Source organism: Penicillium hispanicum (assembly GCF_028827665.1).
Source record: "Penicillium hispanicum strain IBT 35686 chromosome Unknown utg000007l_segment0_segment0, whole genome shotgun sequence".
Classification (NCBI taxonomy): Eukaryota; Fungi; Ascomycota; class Eurotiomycetes; order Eurotiales; family Aspergillaceae; genus Penicillium; species Penicillium hispanicum.
In genome coordinates, this window is record NW_026623199.1 from 447,739 (window position 1) to 472,076 (window position 24,338).

The 24,338-nt window shown below is 51.4% G+C and overlaps 10 protein-coding genes across 10 annotated transcripts; 6 read left to right on the forward strand and 4 right to left on the reverse strand.

Annotated features, from left to right (window-relative positions):
- Positions 1 to 921: 921 nt before the first annotated feature.
- N7459_007950 (putative nuclear migration protein (ApsA)) lies at positions 922 to 6,010 on the forward strand (the record flags this gene model as incomplete). The annotated part of the gene is made up of 2 exons (XM_056947118.1): positions 922 to 1,371; positions 1,430 to 6,010. The coding sequence occupies 2 exons, from the start codon at positions 922 to 924 to the stop codon at positions 6,008 to 6,010; spliced, it is 5,031 nt and encodes a 1,676-aa protein (XP_056796628.1).
- A 790-nt stretch (positions 6,011 to 6,800) lies between these two features.
- N7459_007951 (SGNH/GDSL hydrolase family protein) lies at positions 6,801 to 7,553 on the reverse strand (the record flags this gene model as incomplete). Its single annotated transcript, XM_056947119.1, has 3 exons — positions 6,801 to 6,978; positions 7,032 to 7,220; positions 7,294 to 7,553. 3 exons carry the CDS (start codon positions 7,551 to 7,553, stop codon positions 6,801 to 6,803), a joined length of 627 nt encoding a protein of 208 aa, XP_056796629.1.
- Positions 7,554 to 8,135: 582 nt separating this feature from the next.
- N7459_007952 (class I SAM-dependent methyltransferase) lies at positions 8,136 to 9,494 on the forward strand (the record flags this gene model as incomplete). Its single annotated transcript, XM_056947120.1, has 3 exons — positions 8,136 to 8,220; positions 8,481 to 8,597; positions 8,749 to 9,494. 3 exons carry the CDS (start codon positions 8,136 to 8,138, stop codon positions 9,492 to 9,494), a joined length of 948 nt encoding a protein of 315 aa, XP_056796630.1.
- A 185-nt stretch (positions 9,495 to 9,679) lies between these two features.
- N7459_007953 (DNA helicase ZGRF1-like domain-containing protein) lies at positions 9,680 to 11,247 on the reverse strand (the record flags this gene model as incomplete). The annotated part of the gene is made up of 2 exons (XM_056947121.1): positions 9,680 to 10,075; positions 10,678 to 11,247. 2 exons carry the CDS (start codon positions 11,245 to 11,247, stop codon positions 9,680 to 9,682), a joined length of 966 nt encoding a protein of 321 aa, XP_056796631.1.
- Positions 11,248 to 15,875: 4,628 nt separating this feature from the next.
- On the forward strand, positions 15,876 to 16,928 carry N7459_007954 (cysteine-rich secreted protein; the record flags this gene model as incomplete). Its single annotated transcript, XM_056947122.1, has 2 exons — positions 15,876 to 16,350; positions 16,408 to 16,928. 2 exons carry the CDS (start codon positions 15,876 to 15,878, stop codon positions 16,926 to 16,928), a joined length of 996 nt encoding a protein of 331 aa, XP_056796632.1.
- Positions 16,929 to 17,099: 171 nt separating this feature from the next.
- On the forward strand, positions 17,100 to 17,531 carry N7459_007955 (uncharacterized protein; the record flags this gene model as incomplete). Its single annotated transcript, XM_056947123.1, has 1 exon — positions 17,100 to 17,531. The coding sequence occupies one exon, from the start codon at positions 17,100 to 17,102 to the stop codon at positions 17,529 to 17,531; it is 432 nt and encodes a 143-aa protein (XP_056796633.1).
- A 157-nt stretch (positions 17,532 to 17,688) lies between these two features.
- N7459_007956 (uncharacterized protein) lies at positions 17,689 to 18,621 on the reverse strand (the record flags this gene model as incomplete). Its single annotated transcript, XM_056947124.1, has 4 exons — positions 17,689 to 17,864; positions 17,939 to 18,009; positions 18,057 to 18,215; positions 18,275 to 18,621. The coding sequence occupies 4 exons, from the start codon at positions 18,619 to 18,621 to the stop codon at positions 17,689 to 17,691; spliced, it is 753 nt and encodes a 250-aa protein (XP_056796634.1).
- Positions 18,622 to 19,119: 498 nt separating this feature from the next.
- N7459_007957 (uncharacterized protein) lies at positions 19,120 to 20,061 on the reverse strand (the record flags this gene model as incomplete). The annotated part of the gene is made up of 2 exons (XM_056947125.1): positions 19,120 to 19,655; positions 19,728 to 20,061. The coding sequence occupies 2 exons, from the start codon at positions 20,059 to 20,061 to the stop codon at positions 19,120 to 19,122; spliced, it is 870 nt and encodes a 289-aa protein (XP_056796635.1).
- A 1,972-nt stretch (positions 20,062 to 22,033) lies between these two features.
- N7459_007958 (uncharacterized protein) lies at positions 22,034 to 22,516 on the forward strand (the record flags this gene model as incomplete). Its single annotated transcript, XM_056947126.1, has 2 exons — positions 22,034 to 22,314; positions 22,396 to 22,516. 2 exons carry the CDS (start codon positions 22,034 to 22,036, stop codon positions 22,514 to 22,516), a joined length of 402 nt encoding a protein of 133 aa, XP_056796636.1.
- Positions 22,517 to 22,961: 445 nt separating this feature from the next.
- N7459_007959 (uncharacterized protein) lies at positions 22,962 to 23,803 on the forward strand (the record flags this gene model as incomplete). The annotated part of the gene is made up of 2 exons (XM_056947127.1): positions 22,962 to 22,980; positions 23,058 to 23,803. The coding sequence occupies 2 exons, from the start codon at positions 22,962 to 22,964 to the stop codon at positions 23,801 to 23,803; spliced, it is 765 nt and encodes a 254-aa protein (XP_056796637.1).
- Positions 23,804 to 24,338: the final 535 nt, after the last annotated feature.

Below are 24,338 nucleotides of genomic sequence, written 5' to 3' on the forward strand. Positions count from 1 at the left end.
CTGGCGGATGACTCAGCACGGATGCAAACAGTGCAAACATGCACGCGTTGGGCAAAGAAAACAACAACAGAAGACGCCGAATCGGAGACAACGTTGTTTATGTCGAGCCGGCTGTGATCGACTGTAGATAAGCCTGGTCCCCCAAGCACATCACTGCAGATGCCATAAATAATCCATGTAGCCCCATCATACCCCCCCCGCGCGCGACGGCCACGATCCACGCCCGCTATCTCAGACACCGGTGTCCCTTTGGCGATGAACTGGCAATAATAGCGAAGCGCCTTGCTCGCCCTCTTCCCTTTCCTCCCCGCCCCGACTTCTCCTCCTCCCATCCACGCTCCCTCCACACTCCCTTGACCCTCCGTTCTGTCGACTTTTTTTGTTTCTTTTGTCCTCATTCTCTTTTGTTAATTGTATTTGATTTTCGTTTTCCGACGGGCCTCGGTTGAGACTCGGGGTGATAATTCCTGCAGATCGCACAGAGTGTTATGCTTGGGTGCATCACACCGACGCGCCTGTATCTTCAACATATCGCCGGACGGGGATCTCACTGATTCGCCCGAGTGTTTTGTTTGTTATTGCTGTGTCGACCGTCCGCGTTGCAACCTTCTCCCACCTCGCGACGGGGCACGCTGTCCCTTTTCTGTCGCAACCACGCCCGCGCCCGCACCCGCACGTGGTGATCTTGAGAGACTCGTGGTCGCTGGTCGGCTCGGTCATATCGACCCAACCAGGGAACATACCCTGCAACACCGTTTCGAGATACGGTTCCCTCAAACGATGATCGCGTGGATATAACACCTAATCGTACGACCGAAAGAACAACAACGCGCGAATCCAAAAAGTCTCTTCGGCAACTCTGTATCCTCAACGCAGAAGGGGGTCCAGACGCCGTGCGAGACAGCCCCTAATCCTTGGAGAATGACCGCACCCAACGCGGGTGATCACTCGCTTGCTTCGATGATGGAGGATCCCTTCGTTTCCGCCTCCGGACAACCCCCCGCGCCTCGCGAATCCCATCGGTACTCGTCTTTCGATACGCAGCTATTTAGTCTTAATGCGTCGTCACCCGCACAAGCCAAACGTGCCCTTGAGGCGCACTTGGCAGAGACCGAGCGCCGGTTAGAGGAGGCGTCCAAGTTGGGAACAGCACTCATCGACCAGCAGCGCGAACTGTCGGAGCAACTCAAGGAGGTAGAACGACAGCAAGATGAGGGTGAGATGGGTCCTGAGCTACGCCAAAAGCTTGCCGATCTCGAACGAGAGTACACGGAAATTGGGCGAGAGACGGCGCGCGCATTCCTAGCCCCGAAGCGGCTGGCAGGAGCCTCGGAGGAGGGTCAGCTGGGCACTCCATCGTTTGACCAGAAGGTACGATGACTGCACACCCTCCGTCCCAGATCTGCCCATCTAACAACGCCCTGAACAGTCCCCCCTCAGCCCCGCTCTATTTGCCGGCCAAGCGACCAACTCTCCGAGCAAAGTCAGCGTCCCGTCCCGCAAGCAACGCAACCAGCCATCAAGTCGTGTTCATGATATCGAGTTTGCGACGGAGATTTCCACCTCTCTCCTGGCCCAGGTCCGCCAATTGCAGGCTCTCCTGGCGGAGCGGGAGGAAAGCTTGAAGTCCGTCCATCTGGAAAAGTCTCGATTGGAGATAGAGGCGGAAGGCTATGCACAGCGAATTCGCGCTCTCGATGACAGTGAACAACGCTACAAGGATGAGAACTGGGCACTCGAGACACAAACTCATGAGCTGATGGCAGCAGTAAAAGACGCCACTGAGCGAGAGGAAAGACTCAACAGTAGTCTGAGCACTTCCAACTCGGAGAAGAATGCGGTCGAACGGGAGCTGGAAGAACTCAGACAGGCCAATTCGAAGCTGCTGGAGGACCAGACAGCTGCACAGAAGAGCAACGACGCTGAGATGCATCTTCTACGTCGTAATCTGAATGCTGGCGACTTGGAAAAATCCGCTCTCCAGAAGAAGCTCGAGGAGCTGACCTCCCAGAACCAAGAGCTCGCCAAGGCCGTCGCTATGCGAATTCGACAGCATGAATCGCAAGGTAGCCGAGATTTCGCAGATGACAACGACGGCGAGGAGCCCGAACAGACTACACCTGACAACTCTCCCCCTCCTTCACCCAACAAGTTCACCCCGCGCCATAATCACCTTGAATCGGAAACCCTGAAGAGTTCGCTTGGCCACGCTCACCGTATGATCCAAAACCTCAAGAGCACCATTCATCGGGAGAAAACCGAGAAGATCGAACTCAAGCGCATGTTGCAAGAGGCTCGAGATGAGGTTGAGCAGCGACGCCGTGAAACTGGTGCGCCAAATGGGGGAGCGAACAAGCGCTTGAAGAAAAAGGAGGACTCTTTCCGGAAACCTGCTCGTCCTGATCTTCTAGGTGCTGGGCGCAAGGAGAAGTCATTTGTTGAGCTTCATGACACCGACTGGGAAGACAATGCCGGCCAGATTAGCCCCACTCGTCCCGCGGTGGCCGGTTCGACCGGAAGTCGTCCCGGTGCCCACTCTCCTGACGAGCCCAGTGATGTCTATCAGACTGCCACCGAAGCTGAGGATGGATTTGAAACGGCGAATGAGCGTGCCACTGCAACTGAGAGCGAGGCCTTCCAGACTGGCGTCGAAAGCATGGCGGATGACAGCAGCGACTCGGCAGACCTTACGGAGACCGAACGTACCGTCCAAACGACACCACGCAACCGTGTTGCTTCTTCGTTGGTGATGGCGAAAGCTCGTGACCGGGATTCCTACCACAGCTCGGCCTCCACGTCGGATGACGATGATGACGAGACGGACGGCGGTTATCCTTCCCCTAGTCAGATGCACATATCTCGTCCCCGTGTTCGATCAAAGCGCAGTGTCCTGAGACGGATTCGCCCCTCTGGGGAGGCCCCTATGGCTTCTGGCAGCAGGCCATCCAGTGCACGCAACTCTCCTGCCACAAGCTTCGAGCAGCAGCCAATGGCCCAGGAGGGCCAGAGTCTTTTCGCGGAGCTTGCGGAGCTCGAGGGTGGCGAGGAAGAAGAGGACGAGGCTGGTGCAGCTTCTCAGGCTTCTACACCGCGCGTGCACCCTGCATCAAGCTCTCGCAGACCTTCGGAAGTCTCGCTCGACACGCCTCCTAGGCCTGTCATGGTTGACTCGGGTGTCATGACAGATCCATGGGAGCATACTACTGCTATAAGCTCTGGACTTGTTGATGAAACTAGCCTGCCCGATGCGCCCTCCACGCCACAGAAAACTGTTGATACCGACAGTGCAGCCGCTCTGGGTCAAAAAGGAACTCCTGAGTTGGTCAGCTCAGGAACACAATGGACGCCGCTCAAGCCCCCAGCTACCGATGGTGATCATTTGGCGAATGTTCCCACGCCGCCCAAGATGGTCTGGGACGAACGTTCTGTTGAAAGCCAGCAGGTTGAGGCAGGTACTCAAGCAGAGCCAGCAGAGATGGGCATGGCAATCATCTCATCTCAAGAAACTCTTCCCGAGGCGCCGAAGTGGACCGAGCTGGGTGTTTCCTACGTTGCTGGAAGCATTACTGAGCCTGTCAAGCACGAGCTTCCTGCTCCAGAACTCCCCGAATTGAATGTATCATCGATTTCTGAGCAATCCACGGAGCCCGTTGAAGCAACACATCCCGAACCGGAACCTGTGATTCCCGTGGAGCCGGTGCGAGAGCTGCCCGAGCTCTCCTTGTCGTCCCTCTTTACCTACTCTACTGAGCCTGTCCAGGCACTCTTTCCCGAGCCTGAGCCGGTGCCTGAACCTGTCCCTGCCGAGGAACCCATCATTCCCGAGCTGGCCGTGTCTTCCCTCTTTACCTACTCTACTGAGCCTGTCCAGGCACTCTTTCCCGAGCCTGAGCCGGTGCCTGAACCTGTCCCTGCCGAGGAACCCATCATTCCCGAGCTGGCCGTGTCTTCCCTCTTTACCTACTCTACTGAGCCTGTCCAGGCACTCCTTCCCAAGCCTGAGCCGGTACCTGAACCTGTCCCTGCCAAGGAACCCATCATTCCCGAGCTGACAGTGTCGTCCATTTCTTCACAACACACGGTTCCCATTGTGCCACAGCTACCGGAGCCTGTGCCAGAGCCAGAACCAATTGTTATTCCTGCGCCCGAACCAGTTCTTCCGGAGTTATCAATCGCTTGGCTAGATCCCGCATCTACAGAGCCGCTTGCACCTAAACCGGTTCAGCTGCCTGTGCTGGTGCCCTCACTTTCCACCCTGCAATCTGTGGAGACTCACCCGGCCAAGTTTGTTCCGCCGGTGACTCCCTTGATGACCGATCTGGGTATACAGACAGAGCCCATTGCGGAGCCAAATGCGGCAGCGGCAGCAGTGGTCATCCATGAGGATGAACTCCACGACCCAGTTCGCAGCCGTGCCAGTACCAGCACGAGTGAGCGCCGGACTAGTACTGGTCTGGCTCTGAGTGACATCTCTGGTAATGCCTTGCCTCACTCAGCTCGCCAGCAGTCCAGCTCCGTAAGCATGGACCAAGGCTCCCAGACTATCCTCTCCTCTAAGCAGATCGATCAGATCCTCTTGGATCGCGAATCTGGACGTTTAAGTTCTGCCGATAGCAATCAGACAAAAGAGGTGGCTGCTATTGGAGTCACGAGCGCCTCACCACTTGCGACTCCCAAAATCAGATCTCGGCCTCAACCACAGTCCACCAAATCAACGCCTTCCAGCTACCGGCGACCAGATACTGCCACTAGTCAGACATCTGCTGCTAGCCTCCACCCGCCGTTGCCAGCCGACCACCGGGAAGCCATTCTTGCAGCTGAAAAGAAGTCAGCCGAGATACCCACGCCATCTCCGTCTGTGATGGGGCCTCCTCTGGCGCCTGCATCTGCGTATCGCATGAACGCCCAGTCGACCCCGCGAACTCCCAACGAACAAGCTGCCCGGGCTGGATCAACGAGGACGGTCTCTACCCACGCACGTATGAGGAGAAGCAGCCAAAGCCAAATGTCGCGGCGGTCGTCGGTATCATCGTTCGCATCTGAGATCGAGGAGCGGTTCAACATGAACCCCCACGCTGGCCCTATGCCCCATGGCTACGGACCTAACACCGACCCGCGTATGATCCAGGCCATTACTCAGACCATGATTGGTGAATTTCTCTGGAAGTACACCCGAAAGACTGGCTCGGGAGACATGTCCTCAACACGGCATCGTCGGTACTTCTGGGTCCACCCGTATACACGCATGCTGTACTGGAGTGAACAGGACCCCCAGACTGCTGGCAAGACCCAGCTTCGAACCAAGAGTGTGCCTATCGAGGCCGTGCGAGTGGTCGCTGACGATAACCCCTATCCTCCTGGTCTCCACTGCAGAAGCTTGGAGGTTGTCAGCCCTGGCCGTCGCGTACGGTTCACCGCCACAACCAGCCAAAGACATGAGACTTGGTTCAATGCCTTGTCCTATCTGCTTTTGAGAGAGACAAATGACAACTGCGAGGAGAATGATAACAGCGTTACTCTGGATGACATTGATGAGTTCAACCCCGGCTTCCGGTCTGGATCTCGCCAGACGGCCAGGATGTCTCTCTCTTCTTACAACAGTCGGACCCTTCGTCAGCCCCATAGGCAGCAACGGGCCGCCTCTGCGATGTCCATGCGGTCCGCCGGGACTCCTGGGCGCGCGTCACCAGCACTCAGCTCACCAGCGCCCAACTCCACGTTGCAAGTGCCGGAGGAACGTCAGCGTTCCTCGTCTCGCTTCAGTACAATCCTCAACAGCTCGATCCGAGGGTCGATTGCTAGTTTGAAAGGACGTCATGGCCAAGCTTCCAGTATTCATGACGAAAGTCTTCGTGATCAGGATAGCACGGAAGATCTCAGGCAAGCGGCCGAAGAGGAAGACCGTCTTGAGAACGTCCGCGCTTGCTGTGATGGCAAACACGATGTCGGCTCGCTCTCACGTACCAGCCGGTACAGCCCAAGAGTCGACCGTATCCATTCTCACCACTAAACATTTATTTGGTAATGGTTCGATCGAGTTGGCGGGCAGGTCCTCGAAACCACGACGGCTTGCGTCACCCATATAATGACCACGAGTCTTTTCTTTTCTTGTCCGACGGTATTTCGACCTCCTGTGGCCGCGCCGCCCGCTTGGGCATCAAGGTCATGACAACCCCCACAAATAGAAAACGCAGTTCACCACCTGCCCTCTGGGTCATTTGGGATATGGTCCCCGCGCCCTCCGGCATACCCAACCTCACCTCTTCCCCAGATCAAGTCTCCTTACCCTACGGCCTTTTTTCCTTTTTGTCTTACAATACGTGATCTCCACACATCATCTCCTGTCCCAATCCTTTCTTTGTCCCTTCCAAGTGCTGCATTACCGCCTTGGTCCAGTCTCAGCAGACTATTCTATATTTCCCTATTCTCCTCTGTTGATAATTCCTGTGCCACCTCCCTTCTCGAATATCTGTCCGATTCCACTCTTTCTGTGTGATTGTGTTGTCTTCATTGTTTGTGCAATGTACGCACCAGAACGTGAGCCCATACTAAAATTTTAGTCTGCACTTGGCTTGATTGAACTTTGATATGTAGACCAGGCAGCGCTCTCTATACTGAGCCTGAGTCGCCGTAGCAGCACAATGTGGCTATCTCGAGACTCAAAGTTTGGAAGCTCCCAGGTCGTATGTTGGCTAACCAGCAGGTGTCCGTGTTCGCTCTCTGTCCCTCTGATCACTCCAAGATTACATGATTATTGCCTTCAATTGCTCACCACTTATGTATCCGGAACGAAGCCCACCCTAAACAGTATCTGTGGCCATATCCGCCTTTAGCAAGGCCACCAAATGCTCTCCGACCAGGCTTCCCATAAAATCATACCCCTTGGCTGTCAGATGCAACCCATCGTCGAACGTCTCCTCCCGGAAGGTTTCTGACGCCGCGTGGTACGGGATCTTACTGCACAAATCGAAAGCATAACTAACGAGACGTCAGACCATGATCACTTCTTCGCCCAATTCAAGCAGACTCACAAGCCGTCAGCCTGGTGCGCTAGGATCAGCGCATTCAACTCGGCACGTCTGGTATTCAGGCTTGCTGAGGCAGCCGCACACTCGGGGATCGTCAGAGCCAGCACCTTGGCGCCAGAATCGCGGGCCACTTTCCACGAGTCCTGGAGGGCCGCGTAGATCCGGTCTGGCTTGTGGCCGTACCCAATGTCACTAAAAGAATGGCAAGGATAGATGTTCAGCCGAAGTGCTGGACGTAGGTAGAGACAACGGAAGCAAGACATACTTTGTCCCACCGAGAAAAATCACCCAGTCGTACCGCGGTTTTGCACATTTTGCCTGGATGCGCGACAGGAATGAGCCTGGAGGGAAGATGACCAGATCGCCTGGGAGTCCCTGCACTTCTGTGGTGATTTGGAGCGTGGGAAATTCGGCCAGGATGCTTTCTTTCATCTTCCCCGCGTACGGGTGGTACTCCAGCCCATAGCAGTAAAAGCCTGCGGTCAAAGAGTTGCCGAAGCAAAGGATGGACAGTTCCTCGGTCATGATTGTGCCTTTCCTTTGAGAGTGTTTGTTGTCGACTGCGATATTAGCGAGTGAAGGCTTTGAAGGGAAAAGGGACTGCCAGCGCTTAGCGCTATCAACATCAACGCTCAGGCACCAGCCAACCAAATGACATAAGCCATATGCATGTTGCCCCGGCAGACAATCTCGTCCATTTGAACTGCTTGGAAGAGTTGGATCAGACTCGGTGCTTGATCAGCTTGTATAAAGTCGTTCTCTCCCATCAGGTCTTTCTGTTCCCGGAATGCGCACTAGAGGGAGGATACTAGGTAGAATGCTTATCACAAACGGAGCACACCATGACCACCCGACTAATACCTGTGCATGGACCGTATAGTGCGTAGCCCCAGATTGCCATGGAATAGAGGGAAATGATAGGTGGGTGGTGGACCAAGCGACTCGCAATCACAGAGCTAAAGCCCAAATGGGATCCGACGACCCGCCGTGATATTTAATCCTTTATATCGCCCTCGCCTCGCCTTCCCCTCCCTCGTTTCTTTTCATCTCTCGCTTTCCCACTTCAATTGCCCCTAAGCACTCTCGTATACACTTTCCGGCTTCATCATGTCTTTCCAGAGTCCCCCTCCCTTGGGAGAGCAAATCGCCAACTTGTTCGAGCCGGCAGAGCTGATGGCGCTGGCCATACGTCGTAAGTGTTGCTGGGGCATATGAGCAGTCTCATGCACCGCCCCGATGTTCAATATACTACTATATTACATTCGATGATTCGGTGCTATTCCTGCCCCCTATACCCCTACAGTCTAATTCACTTTGGGCACTATCAACCTTGCCGTACTATATCATATCCCCTTCACCAAGAATGTTGATATATCGTCTTATCTGACAATCCCCATCCCGCCACTACACTACATGACTCGCACTGTTTCACAAGTTGACTGATAAAATGAGATTACATTCGTGTCTGTGCCGAGGCCGTCTTCCAGAAAGGACAAGTTCTCGCGCCTATCTTCCAGACCAGTAGGCTTCGCGACGAAGCCTTTGGCCGCTTCTGGATTGAATTCAGTGGTAAGCTGAATTTCCCTTTTTCCTCCACATAAACAAAACAGAGCAAAATGAATCCACCCTCAAGTTAATTGATTCTCTACCCACCCACTATTCCACCCCATCCCAGATATCAACATACTCACGTCCCATATTCTAACACCGCCCCCCCCAGCACTCCGCCAACAAGCAGCCACACCAGAAGCAGCCCCCACCACAACCGAAGATGCAACCGAAGAAGAGCAACTGCAGCCGCCCCAAAAGACCGGCAGTGCAGCCCTCCTCCCAGCACTACTAAGCAACGCCCACGGCGTCGTCCTCGACATCGGCCCAGGCACAGGCACACAAATGCCCCTGCTCCGCTCCCACGCCATCCAGGCCATCTACGGCCCCGAGCCATGCCGCGGGCTACACGCCACGCTGCACGCAGCAGCGGCGGCTGCCGGGCTAGCTGCCAAGTACCACGTCCTGCCCTGCGGCGCAGCAGCATCGGAGCTGCTCCCCGCGCTGCGGGCGACGGGCACGGCGGTGGTGGATGCGTACACCCGCGACGCCGCGGCCGGGGTCTTCGACACGATCATCTGCGTGCGCGTGCTGTGCTCGGTGCCGGAGATGGAGCGCACGGTGCGCGAGCTGTATGCGCTGCTGAAGCCGGGCGGCCGCATGCTGGTCTTGGAGCATGTGGTGAATCCGTGGCGGACGGCGAAGGGGTCGGTTGTGGCGCGGGCCGCGCAGAGTGTGTATCAGATGGCCGGGTGGAGTTTCTTGGTTGGGGACTGTTGCTTGACGCGGGATACGGAGACGGTGTTGCGGGCGGCGGCGGATGGGGATGGGGGGTGGGCGAGTGTGGAGTTGGAGAGGTGGTTTGAGTGGTCGCCGATGCCGCATCTTTCGGGGGTTTTGGTGAAGAAGACTGCGTAGGGACTCGGCTTTGCTGTAGTGCTTGGGTGTTTCGTAAAGGGATGAGTTTGTTTTGAATCTTGAGTTTCATTGTCATTGGGTATCATCATGCTAGAACGAAGAAATTGCGGCATTGCGACATGTACATGGGCCGTCGTGCTATGATCATGGGGTATAAGAATGCAGTAACAGAAAGATAATAGCTATCAAGCCGGCGAGCCCGGCTTCGGTCTGCCTGGGGGCCAAAAGTCGAATAGGTCCAGGGCCTCCGGCGTCCAGGGTCCCTCTTCAACGTCCTTCGCTGGCTCGGGGGCCGTGCTCATGGCGCTGCGCATGAAAGTAGGTCGAGCCTGGAGACTGGGTCTGGCCGTCAACGCAGTGGGGTCTGACAGTGACTTGCGCAGTGGCGCATCAAGGGATCGCTTCGCGGGGAGATTTCGCGGGATAGATGAATTTTGCAGAGCTTTGGTCGGATTCCCGGGCCTTTCACAGCCCGGTGTATCTGCCATCTCTTCCAGGATGAATTGGGTCGAATCCGAAGGGAAGAATTCTGCGTTGGTCGATGGCAGTTCGTGCGCTGGGATAGTGGATGCCCTGATAGGCTATTAGCAAGCTGGTTAGGAGGATCAATCGGGTTAACCCACTGAGACTTTAGAGCTTTCGAAGAAAGTTGGCTGTTTGGTTTCTCAGACGTAGTCTTTGATAGAGGTGCCGGGATTTTCTGCGAGCCCCCTCCAGGCAAAAGTGCGGTATACATTAATTTCTTGCGCGGCCTTTGGATAGGCAAACGCCAGGGCATGGAAGACGCATCTGAAGCGGACATTCTGGGCCTTTGCAGAGGTGAAGGGGGTGGCAGGTAGCTGCTTGGGGGGCTACTGAGTTCGGGTGCTTCAGAACGAGTCGGCTTGGCTGTCATCCCGGCTGCTGGCTTTGCAGGACGACTCTCAGATGATGCCGACGGCGCTGGTATGGGAGGTTTTGCAAATACTGGGGAAGCAGGTCTGGTGGGCCTTATCAGCGGGTCTTTTGCTTTTTCCCTCGGTGATGGACGTATGCTCGGCCTAGTGTCTATTGGGGGTCTCGGTTTCTCTGGCATCGAGGTACTATTCCGCGGCTTGGCGAGGACCGGCCCATCGTCTGTCAAGTCTACCACTTCGTTCTGGACCACGCGGTGATGGACCGGATCTCTGGCAGGTGCGGATACCCTTTGTCGCTTCGGGGCTCGTTCGGGTTCAGACGGTTGTGCTGTGCTCGACGGGAGCGGAACCCGATGTCGTTCTTCATATGGAGACACCAAATGCCCGATCGGCGTCTTCCTGATCCCAAGAAGATCATTGAGCGAGCGGAATGGCTGCGAGGAGCCTGAGGATCGAACAGCTGTGGACGGACGAGGCAGCTGGGAGCCGGGGTGCGACTGCGGCGAAGTCTGGCTGGATTTCCGCTTTTCAAATAGATTCGATATGTCTGTCTGCGTCGTACTCATACGCTCCCCCACCTGTATCAACACGCCCTTGTCCAGCTCGAACTCGTCGCCGTCCAGGACCTCCTCGGTGGACCGCCAGTGATGATCACCCACGAAATTGCCTTGCTCATCGTAGACCATGATTCGCTTGTTGAAGGCGTGATACCGAAGATAGCCATCCTGCCACCGCTTCAACTTGCGACGCAGATCGTGGGTGAAGAGACACTGGAACTTCACCACCGACGCGGTGAGCTGAGAGGGTGGGCCTGTGCCTGTGGCTCGCGGGGTGGACGAGGACGGGGTTGACGGCATGACGGAGAAGATCGGAGGCGCGGTCGCGCATCCCGCGAGAGGGCGCAGAGGAGAGCCGAGGCAGGTGAAGAGGCGAGTCTGCGCGATGCAGAAGAACAGTGGAATTGATGGCGCGGATAAGCACGAGCCGATAAGCGCAGGCAAACAGTCCAAACGGGAGTGCCCTCACCGCTGGGTGTCGAGGTTTATAGATATCCATGGATAGTTAGTGTCGTTTATATCATATTTACTATTAGCAAAATTCGCTTAGCCACGTGTATATATATATATATATACATACACTAAAAAGATGCTCCCCAGCAGAGCCCTTATTTCAAGAGATGTATTGATTAGGGATGCCCCGGGGGGGGGGGGGGGTCAGTCGATTAGTTGAGCTACCCTATTCGTTGAAAACTATCAACGGTACTGATATATCCAAACTTGAAATATTAGAATTACTCCAATGTCGATCTTACTGTTTCAAAGAAGAACTCAATGTGACGGACTAAATACACGTTGGTTAAGCCCATGTATCCGGTTTATCGCACCATCGGGTCCAGCACTAACACACTATGCCGGATGACCTTCACGTTTTCCTTCCTGTACCTCGTTCCCAAGTTGATTGGGTCTCTCGCTCTTCCGTCTTCTTGCATTGGCGTGTTGTTGACGCCCAAGTCCGTAACGACTAGAACCTTTGCTTGGAACCCATTAATATAACGATAAGGAACCCTGCAAATATCAAACAACATACCAATTCATACTCCAATATCTTAATTCCTAAGTGTCATTGCAGTCATAATGCTTAGATCGAAAGTCTACTAAGATTAGTGAACGCACAAGAAGTCATGGAGGGCGAAACTCACCTAGCCAGTACCAGTGCCAAATCTTCATCTGAGTTGGGGCAATGACCGACTCTGCAGCCTTCACATAGTTCGCTATTGTGGGGACCTCTGCTCTGAACGGGTCGCTGAACCTCGATTCCATTCCATTTTTTAAGCCAGTATGTTACTCTTTCCGCATAGGACCCATGATCTAGGAGCAGCTGGCCAACGCATTCGCAGTTCTTGCATCGTTGGTGATATACCCGCGCGTTATATCGTTGTCGGGGGTACATGCGAATTGTAATCGCAATCTTTTTGCTCGACCAACCGCTGGAGTAACATCTGCTGTTTCGGCATATAAATCGACCCATGACATTCGAGTCCCGTTCCTTAATTTTGGCGTGGTCATCATCAGCGCTAAGGAAATGCAATTGAAGTCCTTCCGTGCTCAACAACTGCGCTACATCGTCATGAAGCTCTGGGTGGAGCGACCATGGCTTCGCAGCTTTGCGTGGCATCTTGACTCGAATTGACTTGGGAACGTGGAAAACTTGCGTTGGGAATTTGGGATTTGACCTGAGATATCTATTTCAGTGCTCGTCGCAGTGGAAGGCTACCCCGCTTGAAAGCAGTTATCCCTGCTGAAGACAACACATCACTGCCACATCATCAGTTGATTGTTATAAATACCTTATGCGGCTTTACATCACTAGAGACGCCACAATCTCAGTCTGCCCAATACGCTGCAAGTGCCAATTCTGTCGATATACCTGTCAGAGAAGAACTAAGTGAATCAGAATGATATAATTCAATTTGCTTCTAATCGCCTTCAATTTCGTCTGAGATTGCTACGAGAGCATCCATAAACTGTGTTGATCGTCCACTAGCATCTTGTCTGGTTATCATTTGGGTCTGAGGGCTGGGAGGTTTCTTGAGGCTTAATTTAAAGGATGATATTTTTGGAGAGGCTGGTAGGAAACGGATTTTCGTTTGTGTTCTGCCATTGAAAAGGTAGAAATCCGCAGGATGAAAGGCACTGTTTCTGTTTGAAGGCGGCATACCAATCTATGGCGAAGGTTCGTGCTTATCCTTGACGTTAGCCTTGGATTCCTCATTGTTGGGTTTCCTCGCCCAGACCCGGCGACTTAACATAATCAGCAAGCAGGATCTCTCAGGTGCTCGTTGGGATGGACTCACGCGTATTCATAGGCGTGTGTATGAGGGTTCCTTAACTCGGCCCGAACCTTCGCTAAATAAACTTGGACCTCCTCTTTTGGTCCACGGGCACGGCGCTCCGAACTTGGTAAGCATATAGCCCAGCCTTCTAGAGCAGCAGTCCAATGGAGATATTGAAGCTGCCCACCCTCTTTCAGAATATTACCCTTTTAATCTTGTAAAGCTTTTTGTGTGCATCCACGAAACCGGCTTTTTCTATTGCACCTTGCATCGTTTCCTGGGTTAAGAGGGAGCGACTAGCTCGCTTAGAGTAGCCAATGAAATTGTTTCCGGGTGTATAAAGTGAAAATACCTCTCACTTTTAGAGATTTGCCAATCGGGGCGCGATAGACAGGATTTTCTTGATTGTTGTCCAACATGAGAAATACCATATGCCTGATGATGAAGTTAGCGACCATTTAGACCAGACTCAATTGGCAAGGACGAGGCTGGCTATACCATATCTCGAAAGCCTCGAATCGTTGTTCATCGGAAGGACTGCTATACGACACGGTCAGAGTTGTCCTCATATTGACGCGTCTCGACCGACCAATATTGCTAGGGCACCTGCGCTCTGCTTGGGTCGCGTCAATAGATCGCTAATTACCCACGCTGGAACATTAGGGCTATTCTCGAGAGATTCTCGACAGTGTCTCTATAGTCTGGGTGCTGCTGGCTGATGGGAATAAAAGAGTGAATAAAAATTCAATTTCATTTGGTCTGCCAGGATCTGAATATCTATAAAGGAGGAATAACCTCTTTATATGTCAAAGCGAGAAAGCTTTTCACCTCATGCATATGTCAAGCACGTTATCTTCTTTGCTTCTAGAGAATCTGTAGAGCCTAACGGATGTCCACACGGGTAAGAATATGAACCGAACGTGAGAATGTATGGATACTGCAATGGCGAGCGGCGATAGACTTACAGCGCTTCATATTTTTTGTTCCAAAGGAATGATTTAACCAAAAGGATTTCTTAATGAGATTGAATTCAAGCGCGAACTGATAGAAACATCGGAACCTTTCAGCAATATAATCACTGCAGCAACGGAACCTAATCTTCAATACATACTGTACTTTATCCCGTAGGCTCAGAACTAATTTTCAACAGTTTCCAGCGTTTCAGAATTGTGAACGACGATAACCCGAGGCTGCAGAATAGGCGAGCTGGGGGTATGAGACAAAAGGATAAGGTCGAGTAATCTTCGTCTGTGGCGTCCATTTTCGACAAATACCCTTCATTCCTCGAAATAAGTCGAAATTAGCTCTGCGATATTAGTACCAGTTCACGCTTTTTGGCCCGCGACGGTATATTAAGATCGCGAGCGGTCCTTTCTCCACCCGCGCCACGAGTGATCAAAGCTGGTGTTTTAGGTGTTAACCTATTTACCGCCTGTCATATTATTCAGTGCCGAGCGCAAATAGAAGCGTCAAGCATTTCTCAAGTCTTGGGCGAGCTAGGTGCGCACAGTTGAGCTCCAGATATATGTGAACCAGGTTTTCGCCAATATACATGCTGGAATGATTGCAATAAGATGGCCTATCTACTGAAGATGCAGTTCATCATCTTGCTGCCGTAAAAATCAGCAAGACAATGCGATGCCTTCTATACCGCGCGGAAAAAGGCACGAGATGGTTTATGATCCACGATATCTTTGCTGTATCTCAGGCCTTCCGAATAATCTGTTCTTCCTCAAGCCTGGTATTCCCGATATCCAGCAATACAGTTTAAATTCGTGCAATTGCAGCACAAAAGAACCAGTGGCCCACCAATCACAGCGTCCTCGACTGGAGCAAGCGAGAATGTCTTATTGTCGGAATGAGTGTGTGGAGACTTGCATTTATAGTTTATCCTTTCCTGTATGTTAAGCGTAAGCCCCCTAAATTGGCAGATTGGGCAGAATAGCAAGACAGACTTCTTGATTCCAATTGGTCGGGTCTCCTCCTATCCTGTCAATATGCCTGCCACCTATCTTTCTTCCTACCAGTTCCGTGTCAGGTCAGCCCCGCCACTTCAGTCTCGGAGATCTCCGTGTTGGCTGACAGAAGCCATGGCATCCTACTGCATAACAGTTTGCCCCGGTGCAGCGCAGAGCGCAGACTGACCTGGCAAAGCAGCCACCGCGGGGAATCTGACATCTAGTCTATTTGTCGGCACCAATCAGAGCAGGTCTCTCAGCCAGGCAAATCACTCACCTAGCCCAACTGGGGAGCCTATACCAATGCCAATAGTCATGGCATTACTTCCAAATATCGAGACTATCAGCCCGCCTGGGCTGGCTGATATCCACAGGTCTTGGAAATCTCCCGCATAATCTAGACTCGTTTTGGTGAAGAAAAGCCCGCTTCAGCCTCTGTGGCATCCTTGTTCCTGCCAGTCGTAGTGCAGTGGCTCACCTTCAATTGTAGATTCAGCTGTGCCTTTCCAATCTGTCACCAGACTGCATGATCAGGAGGGAGAAGACGCAAATCGGTGGAAACTCCAAGCGAGGACATCTGCCCCCTAGCATTCGGGTCAAGACATAAAGAGCTCAAGACAGCGCCCCGATAGCATCAATCAATCGCCTCAATAATTCTATCGATCTTGATTCATTTCATTATACCAACATCATCATGCGCAGCCCTTTACTTGGCCTAGCTATCCTCCTGAGGGTCCATCTGGCCTACGCGCAAAAGGTCGCAGTGAAAGAGATCGGCGAGAACTTCGTGATCAACGGAGACAAAGTGACATGGCCCGATGGGCCATTCGAAGGAAGCTTGATATGTGCCGGCAGTAAAGTCCTGAGCCTCAGCGCGGATAAGAAGTACGGCACCTGTTGCCCGCCTGGTGCGAGTCTCAAAGGATCTGCCGATACTGAATGGCACTGCTGCGGCGACGGCCACGACGTGGCTGGCTCGAAAGCGGTCGGCTTCGAGTGTTGTCTGGAGGGCTCTACCTTTGATGGGAAAATATGCAAGAGGGAGCAAAAGTGTGCCAATGGGAAGCAGATGGTAAATGGAAAGTGCCAATGCCCCAAGGGCCAACAACAAGCCAAAGACGGTACTTGCAAGCCTGCCAACACCAAGTGTGACTCTGGCATTAAAACTGGTACGTCCATAGGTTTTCCCTGTCTGATACCTGAAATATATCAGTTAACACGTCCAGGTAAATGCTACTTCTTCACGGGCAGATCGGGCAATTACCTCACCTTCAACATGAATCAATATTCCGAAACCGGTCTCAGCAAGTACATCAGACCGGGCAAGTTCCAATTTTGCAAGGACGACAAATGCAAACCCGGCCTGCCAGTCAATCCGAGCGACGAGGTATACATCAAAGACCTCCACGGCACGCTACCTGCAGCACTGGACGCAGGGCAATGGCTCGACAACAAAAAGAACGGAGGCCACATCGGCAAGACGCCCGACTTTGCACAGGCGGGCAACTTCTCCATCACCAAGTGGCCCTGTGGTAAATACTGCCTGACTGGATTTGCCGCAGGACTGTCGCAGGCGTGTCCGGATGTCAGTCCCGGCATCACGTTGGACACTTTTGCCACGGACTCGTGCATCGAGTTCGAGCTTTTGGAGGTCCCTTGCAATATACGCGACAATGCAAATAACTGCATCTGGAAGAGTGGTGCTAATCAATGCTGCGGGAAGATTGATTGTTCTGCTGAGGCCTAGGATATGGAAGGGCCTGATGATCATCCAGGCCCATCCTATACTCCCACGAAAGGGTGGACGAGGATTTGCATATTTGGTGGAATCTTGTTCTCTGGTTTCATTGCACACTCTGTCTTTTGGAGACGGCCCAGTGTTGATAGCTCTGGGGAGACTGAAGAGCGGGTCGACGACATGAGAGAGGAAGGCGATGAGGCAAAGAAAGGAGATGGAAAACAGGAAGATGAGAAGAAGGAAGCAGTCCAGGCGAATGAAGAACATGAGACACTGTTAGGCAACCAGGGGAAGCAAGAGAATGCGGCAAAGGAAGGAGACGATGCACATGAAGGAGAGCAAGACAAGGAAGTGGAAACGACTGGATCAGAACCGTCGGCTTCAGCCATTACAGAGGGAAACGAGGAAGAAGGGAAAGAAGATGGAAGGGAAGACAAGGAAGACATCGTCATCAGCCAGGAGCACCACATTTCACTCGACAACTTCTCATCAAATGTTGCCTGGACCAGACACTCAGAGTCTACAGCATCTGTTGAAAATGTCTCCGTCCTCTCTCATTCGGTTTCCTTTGTCGTTGAAACCAATGAGACTAACAGCCTACCGGCTCAATGACGAAGGGGTGTTTCTTATTTTAGTGTTCTGTTACTCCTATCATTAATTATCAAAACAGAATGCACTCAGAAATTGCTATTGGTGAATAAATACTATAGGAAGTAGTATCATGAATCGTAGGATAACCCAAGTCCTCCAGGGCTATACCACAGGAAGCTTAGCGAGTAGTGTACCCGCCATTGGCAAAGATGGTCTGTCCAGTAATCCAGGTGCCCTCAGTACAGAGGAAGCGGATGATGGGAGCAATATCAGACACCATTGTCAACCGGTTGCCCATGCCATTGGCCTTGTGGAACTCGACGGCCTCGGGGGACTCCTGGGGGTAGAAGAATGCTATTGAGAAACATTAGGTTAGTTCGATTTTTTGCAGTTCCATTTACACGAGACAAAGGCTGGCTGAGACTTACGGGTGTCCATTGGTCCCGGAGCAACATTGTTGACACTGATCCGGCGCGATTGGAGCTCTTTGCAAACTCCCCTGGATAATTGTCAGTGTGATTTGTTAATTATATGAAGGAGCCGTACCGAGTGAAGTGCTCCACGGGGGCCTTGCTTCCTGCATAGGAGGTGTAGAAGCCCGTGAATGCACCTAGGAGCGCAGTGACAATTGTGATAATTTTACCGCCATCTGACACATGTGCAGCTGCCTCCTTGAGAATGAAGAATGCGGTCTTGGAGTTCACACTGGTTGACAGATGTTAGGGTTCAGAAAATCATACAAGATAAGTCATTGGGAGACTCACGCAAACATGGTATCGTATTCTTGCTCGCTGATTTCGGTAATGGGCTTCTTCAGCACCTTTCCCACAGTGTTAACCACGATATCAATGTGGCCAAAGTCTCGCAGGACATCTTGGAAGAGCTTCGTGACGGTCGCCGCGGCGGTCAGGTCGCCTTGGTAGAATGCAACCTTGATAGAAGGGTTGTTTTTCTTTAGCGAAGACTCCAATTCAGCGATATCTTTTTCGCTGCCGGCAGAATGGTAGTGAAGGGCAAGGTCAGCTCCAGCAGTGGCCAGCTCCAATGCGCTTTGCGCGCCCAAGTTCTTGACGCCGCCAGTTACGAGAGCAACCTTTCCGTTCAGAGCCATATTGTTGAGTGGATTGGTGGGTGAAAGAGAGAGAGATTTGATGAGTGATACGCAAGAAATGAAGCGACAGACGAACCATGCGAGCAATCTTGCCCTTCTTATAGGAAGAGCAGTTAGTCCCAGCCGAGGCATTTGCTTGCGATTAAGCTCGCGCAGGACTCGTGCAGTGGATGGTGTCATAGTGGAGATGCTAGTTTAGTATGCGTTATCCCAAAGGGGAAAGGCGGCAGATCTCGGATCGCGGTGGCATCGGTGATTGGTTGGTCCAGTCGCGATGCGTGGAGAGCTGAATGCAAATGCACGATGGCATCGAGAATCCAGTAGAACGTAGGTGCTCGGAATTGGCGAGTAAAACCCACAATCTATGTTTGATCTAGCGCATGTAAAACACGTTTCGCTCCCAAGTGCGACCGCTGTTGCGCCACAACGCCCACGAAACTCGCCGTCCTATGCAATGCGCTCCAATAAAAAAATCCACCAACACATAGACCACATCATTCATGATCGACCGAGGAAATGCCCTGGATTCGGGTCTGGCAACGGTTCGCCCGGCACGAATCCGATCCCCGGAAAATACAACCTCGATCCATGCAGGAAGGCGGAGTTCCGGTCGATCCAAACGACTATTCGTCGCAGGAGGCCGTTAAGACCCAACGATATCACTCCTCCACGAAGATCAATAGCTTTCTTCAGGCCCTGCATGTGAATATTGTAATTCTCCAGGCTACCGAACATGGCTTCGTAGCTCGCCATCTTGGCTATAGCGCCGATTAGGGCGTCGCTGATCTGCTCTGGTCGCCGGGATGCCAAGGCGGCGTTGATCGCCTGCACAGTTTCGCAGCGAAGGTGGAGGAGATCCAGTTTCATCTGCTCGGGTTGGCTCTGTATTGAAGCATAATGTGATGCGGAGAGTAGCGTAATCACCAAGAACAGAGCCGGATCGGTCATCACCAGAGGAAACCAGCTCGTTCTTAGAAGACCGTTGTTCCCGGGCTGGTCAAGTTCAGGAATGTCGACGGCTAGATTTGTCAAGTCTTGGAGAATCGATGAGATTCAATTTCCGGGACTTGGGATGACGAAGCTCCCCGCTCAGCAGGACTACTTACAATGATCCACGAGATGTGGCGTCGAGGGCCTGGCAGCAATAGGGTAAGACTGAAAAGGGTCGACCCGGAGCCCGCCGATCGGAGGGGGGATTGATATGAATGCAGGCTGGACTTGGCGATCGTGGTGCTCAGCTTCCAGCGGAAACGAGGCGCTCAGTGTCACCTCCATCGCAGTCCGCGGTGCTCCAAGACCGTCCCTCGCCTTTGGCTTTTTTCGAGGCTCGCCATGGCTCCATTGATAGCGAGTAATATGGGACCGAACTTCAGGCTCCTTGGTGAGCTGGAGAGCATCTCCCGGCTCCTTGACGTTGATAAAGACGAACTTCGTGCCCATCCGGCCAATCCAGTCGCACTTCCAACTGGAATCGCAATCGAGACCTGTAACAGTGGATGCACTCGATCAACGAACTCAACCGTCTGGTGGAGGGGACGCAGTCTTGCAAAGAGATGGTGTTGGAATGAGTGTGTGGAGACTCGCATTAATAGTTTATCCTTTTCCTGTATATTATGATTAGTTAAGTGTACCCCCCGGCATCCCCATGTACGAATACAAAAAATCACCAAGGGAGTTTGCGGTCTTAGCTCGGAACCTCAAAATAAGTCACCCAAGTTTGCTTGCTAAGCAAGAACAGGACGACTTGTCTCGTAAAGTGATTAATGAAATCAAACGGTCTTCGACTTATTAACTTGGATTGACGTTACAACAGGAAGGGCTTAATAAGCTAAATAAGCACAAGAAGGATACTATCCAGTTATTATAACGGAAAATCACTAAAAGGGAAGCTAATTTATAAAGTATTATAAGGTTCCCTAAGAAATCAGAAAATATCCTTAGCACTGTAGCCACTAGCTCTAGATTAAGGACTATTAAGCACTGTACCCCTAAAGGCAAAAGCTACTAAATTTAGGTTAACTATGCGCTTATTAGTATTAATAACTATTAGTTAGTTTCCAATAAGAAAACTAAGAAAATCAATAGAAAAGAGCAAAAAGTCGAAACGTTGGAATACAGTCTTTACCCACACAAAGGTGACCATCCAGCGCTTCTTGGTGATTCAGGATCCTTGCTTTTCACAATCTGGGGTAAAGACGTGGTCAGTATGATCTTTGCCGGTTCTAAGTTCAATAAGATCGCATACTTCACGCGTATAGACGACCTTTGCGATGATATCCTGAAATAGACCGGCGCAAAGGATATTCGGATGTATGATGGATGATGGCGCGCTCTGCGTAGTCTAGATAGTTTGACTAAGCTTGAGACTTCCGAGATGCTTTCCTGCTGTCGCTACCGGCGTAAGCCGGTTTGGTTTTCTTGTTCTAGATATCTATTTCCTTCTTTCTGGCAGAACTCCTGTTCTTATCAATCCATTCAGTCTTAATTTCTGTCTGCGAATTAACACTGGAGCAAAAATATCCATTTTGCATTTCCGATTAGTTAACCAAATTGGTCAATTTAGCGAAATATACTGTTGGGTTTTAGATGGGCGGAGCTCGATTGCCTACTTTCTTAAACTAGTGAATTAGTTCAGGGTCCATGAATTGGGGATTCTCCACTCTGATGCGTTTACCCGCCTGAGACCTTTGAATAATGACAGTCAGCGTCAACCTTATTTGGCCCCAGAGACGCCTCAAATGGAGCTCTCTCGCTCAGGTTAGCGCTCCGCAGTCCACATCTTTTCCTCCTCCTCTCTGCACCCCTCTCCATCACTATAATTAATCAAAGCTCTCAGTGGGTAGCCGGTCTCTCATTGAGTCCTGTCTCTCGAAGTTAGAAGTATCAATTCTGTTAATAGTTAGTTACCCATTCATTCTAGACGTCATCGCCCCGACATCGTAACGATTTCCTTTCTAGGAGTAGCTCATGGCCCCTCTGCAATTTTCTATAGTAATCCCGCAGGAATCACCATATATAGCTTAGCCGTAAGGCTTGTACGAGGCTGTTGTCGTAAAATACCTGCGGCCCCAACTACCAGATTGCCCCCACTGGAGTATGAAACCAGCCTTTTATTACATATACTTAGTATACTCCACATTTATCTTTGCATATTAGGCGTATTGGCAGACGATCAGTTTCTTTAGCTTTTCACCCTATATACGAGAACAACAAACGTAATTTTCCATATCGCTCCTAAAGATTATTGGTAAAACTTGCTTGACAAGTCCACCAAATACATGTAGGGCATATAGAGTAACCACTAAATTTTGGCCCGCATCTTATCGGGCCAGGGCGGCACGGAGTTATATAAAGGTAATCGCGCGTGTCCCCTTTCAGCAGACTACACACCTCCAACCTCTATCTTCTCAAGATGCTTATCTCCTATTCGCTCCTGGCCGGCCTCCTAGCAGTAGCCCCATCTGCGATGGCAGCTTCATGCAAAGCTCAGGCATTTCACAACAACGGCACCTTCGAAATCACAACCGGCGATCATAGTATCTTCGAATGGACGAAAGAGGATGGCAAAACCCTCTGCGATGACAATCTATTCCAGACCTTTGATCCGGCAAACTTGAAGCAAACCCAAGGGAAGAGCTCGCTGGCAGCCCCATTTGTCTGGAAAGTTCAATGTGCCGGTGGTTCGAGGATCACGTAAGTGCACTGATTGTACCTGGCCGTCTTCATCGACATTATACAGTGAATACTAACGAACCTTGGCTTTATTTCGTATAGGAGCTGCAATGGTACTTACCTCTCGCAGAAAGGGCTCAAAGGACAGACCTTTACTGGAATGAATCATGGTGGGGAAGAAGGCGTCGGCGTTGGTTCTTGCACTATCAAATTTGACTGCTAGATGCTTTACTTTGAGGGGAAACACTGGGATCCGAGAATTGTTATAGTGATACCCGTGGACATAGAGCCCATGAGACTCAAGGTCTTCAAGAGAGGGATGGAGTATATGGCCTACCTAATAATACTCCGCTTCTGCTTTGATTAGCGAGTATATTAATGGTTGTGTTACAGCGGGTTAGACTTCCAAAATTGGATGCTTACGGTCTACTATACCAATTTCTTGCAATGATTTTTCTGCGAGATGGGCTTGGCGTGAGGCAATAACGGAACTACCATTCACCCGGACCAGGATGGCTTAGCTGGCCTACCTTAATCCGAACTGCTACCGGCAGACTCCCTTGCTTTTGTGTTTTCAAAGCTGTGTAAGGGATATATATCGAAAACCCCCTACTAGGCCTGTATCCTCCTTCTTTCGACCTTCAAGTGGCTCACTGTTCCCCACCTCCATGGCCGTAACCATTCCAGGTAAGATACTACCTCATTGTGCGATATGGAACCTTGGAAGACTTGATAGCTGACATAATTTCAGGCTTTTTATCTAGACGGTCACTCCATCTCTGCGAAACACTCTAAGCAGCTACATCCTCGCCGCAACACAGTACACCGACTAGAACTCGAGCCGGCCTCATTCCGGCACACTATTCCACCAGCAGTCACATCAGTTATTGTGAAGCAACAAAAGGATGGATGGGAGGAGGAGTTTGTGCTTGAGAAAGAAGCATACGAGAGATTAAATGAGCTTCAAGGGGTATTGATCCCGCAGCTTTATGGTCAAGGCTCTTTCAATGGGCTTCCAGCTCTTATTCTTTCCGATGTCGAGGGACTTACTCTATACGACTATGTTCGCAATACGCCCAACGTCCAAGAGGATACATTGAATGTTTTGGAAACTCTCCTTAGAGATGCCCTCAAGGAATTATATGAGCATGGCGCTGAATATTGGGACCAAAAACTGGATAATTTCTTGTTCTGCGACAACGGAGACCTCGGCAGTGCCAAAGTTAAGGTTGTCGATCTCGAAGAAATTCACTTTCCTAATCAAATCGGAAGTTGGGAAACCAACGTTAATTTGGGTGGTGTTGGTTTTCTTATGAGCGACCTCAGGGATATTAGAGACCGAAATCGTGAACCACCCGTTCACTTCTGGAAGAGAACACCGGGTGACGAGAGTCCATTGAGAACGACCTGTCGAGGAGGACTTACGCAGTCTATGAACCGAGGAAACACCCAAGAACTAGAGTTTATCATTCACTCGGCAGACACAAAGAGCGATCCATCCAAGCAATGACCGAGAGGGCCAACGGGAAAAGGAAGATCGGGGCTCCTAAAGATCTTGGAAACCAGCGGAAGAAGCGGCTCGGGAGCTTATAAATACAATTTGTTTCATTTCCGTCTACTTCATTTATTTCATCCAACAAGTCGCAAAGGCTTAATTAGGATCGATGCGAACTTTGGTTATATATCTAGGACGAAAAATCTATGGCAGACATGATTACTTAATAGGACAATAATGAAATGATAGTAACAGTATTAACTACCTAACTAGCTATCGGGACAAACTGGATCCAATGACTCCACCATCCTAGCCGAAATTGTACATGAAGCCGAGGCACTAAGAAGGGGTGACCTGGTAATCAAGAAGAACTGTTTGAAGTATGAAATCGACGACCAAAATTTATGCCACACTACCCGTAAATTTCTCTGCTTATACTTCCCATCGGGGTTGTACGTCCAATAGCGCACCGAGGTGGATGAACCAATTTAATCACTATTGGGGCAACGGAAGACACCAAGCGCCTTGCAACGCACCACCTCCTTCCGAC